Source organism: Prionailurus viverrinus, chromosome B2 (assembly GCF_022837055.1).
Source record: "Prionailurus viverrinus isolate Anna chromosome B2, UM_Priviv_1.0, whole genome shotgun sequence".
NCBI classification, from domain to species: domain Eukaryota; kingdom Metazoa; phylum Chordata; class Mammalia; order Carnivora; family Felidae; genus Prionailurus; species Prionailurus viverrinus.
The window spans coordinates 94,858,962-94,864,961 of NC_062565.1; the positions used below are offsets into that span (position 1 = coordinate 94,858,962).

The 6,000-nt window shown below is 42.4% G+C and overlaps 1 protein-coding gene across 3 annotated transcripts in view; it reads right to left on the bottom strand.

The window, feature by feature from the left end:
- Window positions 1-5,681, bottom strand: part of HACE1 (HECT domain and ankyrin repeat containing E3 ubiquitin protein ligase 1) — a 122,142-nt gene extending 116,461 nt beyond the window's left edge. For 2 of the 3 annotated variants that reach the window (XM_047858730.1, XM_047858729.1), the window contains exon 1: window positions 5,367-5,681. In XM_047858730.1, the coding sequence (XP_047714686.1) occupies window positions 5,367-5,442 (76 nt within the window). In that variant the 5' untranslated portion in view covers window positions 5,443-5,681. Of the gene's footprint in view, window positions 1-3,626; window positions 3,646-5,366 lie in introns of those variants that run through there. The other variant, XM_047858731.1, reaches the window with a different exon arrangement.
- Between the last annotated feature and the right edge of the window lie 319 nt (window positions 5,682-6,000).

The window sequence follows — 6,000 nt, forward strand, 5'->3', positions numbered from 1 at the left end:
TTTTCTCTAAGTCTAAAATTACTTAGAAATAAGAAGGTGTAAAAAAAAAGGGGGGGGCTGTTATCATTAAAAGAGTCTTAAGAGATGATCAGCCAAATGTAATATGTGGACTTTGGATACCGATCCAAACAAACCAACTGTAAGAGAATGTTTCTGAGAGAAGAAAACTCAATATGGACTGGGTATTTGATGATAACAGAAATTATTGCCAACTGTGTTGGCCTAACAATAATATTGTGATTATGTTTGAAAAAAGCAGTTTACATATTTAGAAATATATACTGAAGAAATATATAATTGAGAAGGAAAAAAGTTATCACCATTTCTTCACATCTTTGCTCATTATTTCACTATTTGTAAGTATATCCATGAAAAGCAATTTAGTTCTAGTCAGGACTATTCACAAATTCAGCATGCAGATGCAACATTTTCACTACAAAAAATTAATAACAAAAAATCCTAATCGTAACAGCCCACGTTTTAAACCATAATCTTTTGGGTTTTTTAAATTTTTTAAAATATTTTTTAATTGTTTTTAATGTTTATTCATTTTTGAGAGCGAGCGAGCGAGTTGGGGAGGGGCAGAAAGAGAGGGAGACACCGAGTCTGAACCAGGCTCCAGGCTGATCAGCACAGAGCCCAACGCAGAACTCTAAGTCACAGACTGTAAGATCATGACCTGAGCCAAAGTCAAATAACTGACTAAGCCACCCAGGCACCCCTTAATGTTTATTATTTTTGAGAGAAAGACAGACTGCAAGCGGGGGAGGGACAGAGAGGGAGACACAGAATCCAAAGCAAGGTCCAGGATCCCAGCTGTCAGCACAGAGCCCAACACAGGGCTCGACCTCACAAACCCTGAGATCATGACCTGAGTCAAAGTCGAAACTCAACCGAGTCACCCAGGAGGAGCCCCTAAAACATAATCTTAAAGGCACTGTTCTAAACACTTTATATACATCATCTCTTTTAACTTCACAACCATCTTATGAAGGAAGTACTATTATTACCCCCATTTTGCAAATGAAAAAACTGAGCACTACATTAAATAACAAGCTGTGTGATGGTGTCAGTAAGGGGCTCAGTTCAAACTCAAAGCTGGCTGAGTCCAAAGCCCTTACAGTAAAAACCTTACAGTGCACCCAGTATACTACATACAGTAAACAAAAGGCCTACATACTTATTCTTTTATGCACAATACACTCTAATTTATTCCTTTCTATTTCAATTTATTTGTTAATGCTGACTGCAATAAATTATTCTCATTAACTATCAGTGAGTCACCACCTGGAGCTGAAAAACACGGCACTAAGCCTCCCTTGACATGGCAACATTCTTTCTCTCTCATATGATACACGCCCTAATAAACACCTGAACTTCCAAACCATGACAATTTCATTAAGTCCCTCCATAATAAAGAAAATCACAAAAAGGAATACCCTTATTTTGAATTAAAATTTTTAAGTCAAGTTAGTACATAATTTTAAGTGACCATGAATGAGCATCATAAGGTTCACATGGGTTTTATTTAAAGGGTATTTATTTAGGTAAAATTCTGATGTAGATCTTACTTTTTAAGTCACATATAACCTTATAAAAATTCAGTTCACATACACTAAAAGTATGAGGAAATAAATATAACCACAACTATGATGCTAGAAGGAGACTATCCAGGAAATAGTATACTATGAAAGAACAGAACAGGGGCGCCTGGATGGCTCAATCAGTTGAGCATCTGACTCTTGATATCGGCTCAGGTCCTGATGTCAAGGTCATGGGATTGAGCCTGCTCGGGATTCTCTCACTCCCTCTCTCTCCACAGCTCACTCACTCTCTCAAAAATAAATAAGTAAACATTACAAAAAAAAAAGGAAAGAACAAAATTTGTTGTCACATGCTTCCTTCTCCACACTCATGAAGACACGTTAAGAATTAGGCATATAATTAAAGTTTTCAGAGTGATAAGAAGAGTTTAATCTCAGTTTATCAGATATGGTGACCATTTTGATCAATTGATAAAGCTCCAGAACTCTACAACTAAAAGGAAATCCTTTAAGAACAGGGAGCTCAGGTTCATTATATTATTTACAATTTCTCTATAAAACCATCAAATGGGAGTGACTTTTTAAAAAGTGATAATCACAGGGCGCCTGGGTGGCTCAGTTGGTTAACAGCCAGACTTCAGTGCTCTCTTCAGCAGCACAGATACTAAAAAGAGCCAGACTTCAGCTCAGGTCATGATCTCATGGTTCGTGGGTTCCAGACCCATGTCAGGCTCTGTGCTGACAGCTCAGAGCCTGGAGCCTGCTTCAGAGTCTGTGTCTCCCCCTCTCTGCCCCTCCCCGCTCACATTCTGTCTCTCTCTCTCTCTCTCTCAAAAATAAACACTAAAAAATATTTTAAAAAATAAAAAATAAAAACTGATAATCACCCTAATCATCATTCAAATATATGCTAATATGGGTTCAAGTTCTATTATTTTACTAAACAAATTCACTGTAAATTCAGTAGTTTAGGACTATTTTTTCCACATAAACAAACAATATAAACCAATTTTTTAACGTCCACTGAGAATCCACATCCCTAAAGTAATTTCTTTCTCTACACTTCCTCTCTCACAAGAATATTCCAATGTTAGCCCTGCCCAGGATGATTGAACAACCTGCACTCCATTACTTAGTGGTATTACTTAGTGGTGATACTCAGGTTTTCATCATCCCAAGGAAACATAAATGTGTTCTACCAGAATCCAGTTTCAGTAAATCAAATACGCAGTTTAATCCTATGCAACAAAGTTAACTTTAGAGTAAAAGGAGATTAAAAACTTTCCAACCTTAGTATTGTGTTCCAATTAGACGTTTATTGATCACTGAATTCTAACATGGCAAAATAAGTACAGTATCTGATTATTTCCTAAATTTAGAGAGATCTCAGGACTTAATTCTGCAGCTTTTAAAACGCAAGCACAACAAGCTGGATTTTTGTAACCAGAATGCAATACATACACGCACGCGCGCACGCACACACACACACACACACACACACACACACAAGCGCGCGCGCATGCGCGTGCACACACACATATATTACATACTTGAAAGAGCCAAGGTCAGAAAATTCAAAAAGATACATCAGAACTTAGGGACAAAGACAAACTAAAGAAAAAAAAAATGAACAAATTATTACAATGAAACAGAAACAAATGTAAGCAAGATGCCACTTTTGCCTAGCAACATGAGAGAAATGTTTTAGTTTTACTTACTACTCTAGTTTCCAAGAACTCTAGATCATTGGTGAAACTTTCTATGGGAGGGTGATAACTCAGAGCTTTAAAAATGTCGATGTAATTAGGTCTATAATTTTTCTCCCACTTATTAATCCTAAGGAAATATTTAGAGGAAGGCTAAGACTTTAAACCTACAAAGTTGCTCCTCATAAAATCTATTATCAAAACAAAAATGAGAGTCAATATTTGTTACATGTATCCTATGAAATGCTGCAAAGTCATTAGGCATATTTAAAGACATGAAAAATGTGATATTTTCTAAAAGCAAAAGACTATATGCAGTAGGTTCTTAATTTGATAAAGAGAAAAAAACACTAAGAAAAGGAAATAAAATACTTACACTTTATTACTAAATGGTAGAATAACAGATTTTTAAAATTATTCTTGAAATTTTCTACAATGAAAATACATTACTCTTCGGAGCAGGATACATTATCAAAGTCTTCTAAATCATATTTGTGTAAAATATAGTGGAATTTAAACTAAGCAACACAAGTGCCTGGTTAATTCAACTGTACGTGCTGTGTTCTTCATCAGCCTACACCCATAATTTGTGAAAAATGAGTGAGGACAGCACCTAAGAAATGGACTCAAAGTAGAAGCTGGAAAGAAAACACAGAATGTAGAAGTTCAAGCTAGAAGTCTAGTTACTGACATCATTCATTATTTTCAGTCAACTACTTCATACTAGCAGAATATCAAATAGAAAATCACTTTTCAGAAAGTCACACAAATCATCCCTATTCTTAATCCTAAATAGAGACTGGGGGGGAATTTTTCGTGAAAATTACCCCTAAAGTCCTCAGTGCCACATTTATTTGTTTGATGACTCTCTCCCAAGGTCCCCTTCCATAACCTACAAGTCACCTCTCCGGCAGCAATTCAAAAAAAGTTTTGAAAAATGAAAGACACGGGGCACCTAGGTGGCTCAGTTGGTTAAGCGTCCGACTTGGGCTCAGGTCATGATCTCACGGTTCGTGGGTTCGAGCCCCACATCTGGCTCTGTGCAGACACACTCGGTGTCTGGAGCCTGCTTCTGATTCTGTGTCTTTCTCGCTCTCTGCCCTCCCCTGCTTACGCTCTGTCTCTCTCGAAAATAAAATAAAATAAAACATTTTAAAAAATGTTAAAAAAAAAAAAGGAAAGGAATTCTATCTTTAAAAAAAAAAAGAAAGAAAAAAGAGAAATGAAAGACACACTAATACAACGCATTAAAAAAAATTACCAGCCATAACCTCCTAACCCTTCTCTCGCTGGGGCATACAGAACCGAAAGCCTATTAGATGCAGCACTGCCATCTCCTGCTGCCACTAAACGGTGGGAATTCATGAGGCTGCAAACAACAGTTTTCTCACCTCCTTTATTGCTAGTGCTTTACCCATTCTGAAACCCTGGCACAACTAACTAAAATCCCGGAACTACAAGGGTCATGCCTTATTCCTCTCTGGGGAAGGTCCTCGCCTCACTCTTAAATCTGATGAATAAATGAAGAAGGCAGGCAGGCACGCGTATTTTTAAAGTATACACATATACATACCTACATACACAAACAGAACTTTAAGAGTACAAGTGTGGTATCTGACACCCTTTTATCTGTTTACCATCAAAATACAACAGTGCTCTACATTTCCGAAAAGAAAAGAAAGGCTACTTAATTCCCGCTCTGCAACTTAAAGCAAATAATACTGTTCTGATGCATCTCTCTACCCCCAACTAGCAGCGACTGTAAAATGCCCCACAACTGTAATGTTTTCTGGATCCGGGTCTCCGCCATCCGACTGACATTTCTGCCCCTTTGCTAAAACCTTAAATCGACAGTCGGGAGAGACTCCGGTCGTGCTTCTTCCAGCACCAGGGCCCCGCCGAGCCCAGACCTCCCGCAAACTCCCATCTGCCAGGGCGGGAGCCGCGGGCGAGGGGCGGCCGCGGGTTCCAGCCTGGCCCCTCCCAGCTAAGGAAAGTAACTGTGGGCGTTTTCTCGGCTTCGGGTCAGTTTCTTCACCCGACCTAGCCGCGCCCCGGCCCCGCCCTCCGGCCCCCTACGGCCGCCCCGACACGGCGAGCCCCCTTGCCCGCTCACCGTCGGGCAGCTCGACGGTGCGCGCGCGGCGCAGCGAACGCGTCAGGCGGTTGAGCTGCTCCATCGCTCTCTCCATCCTCGGCGCGCCCTCCGCGCACACCCCGCCGCGCCGGCGGCCTCCGCGCCCAGCGCCCTACATCCCGCCACGGCCCGTTCGGCGGGAGGAGCCACCGGCTCGCCCCGGCTCACGCCCGGGGCTGCACGAGCCGCTCGGGGCCGCGTCCCCCGTCCCGGGACCGGAGACTGCCGGACCGATCACTGACGGGGCAGCCGCGGCCGCCGATCGCGCCCTTCCTGCCACCGCCGCCGCTTCCCTCCCGGATTCGCACGGCCTTCTGGGAACGGTAGTTCCGAGCCGGCGGACCCGCGCGCCTGAGGCGGAGCCACGCTGGGCGCGCCCGTGGCTCTGCGCCGAGGCCACGCCGACGCTGGGGTAGAGTGGTGAGTGCGGGAAGCCTGGCCAACACCGGGCTTACCGCCAAGTTCCTGGAGAGACTTGCTGGGTGGCCCCACGCCCTCTCTTGCCCTCCAGAGTTGTACAGGAGCAGCTTCTTTCAATTCTGTCACTCCCCTGTATGGCAGATTGGGGTTCTGCGCGGTTCTTAAATCCTTCCTCGCCTTCCTCCCAGTTTGG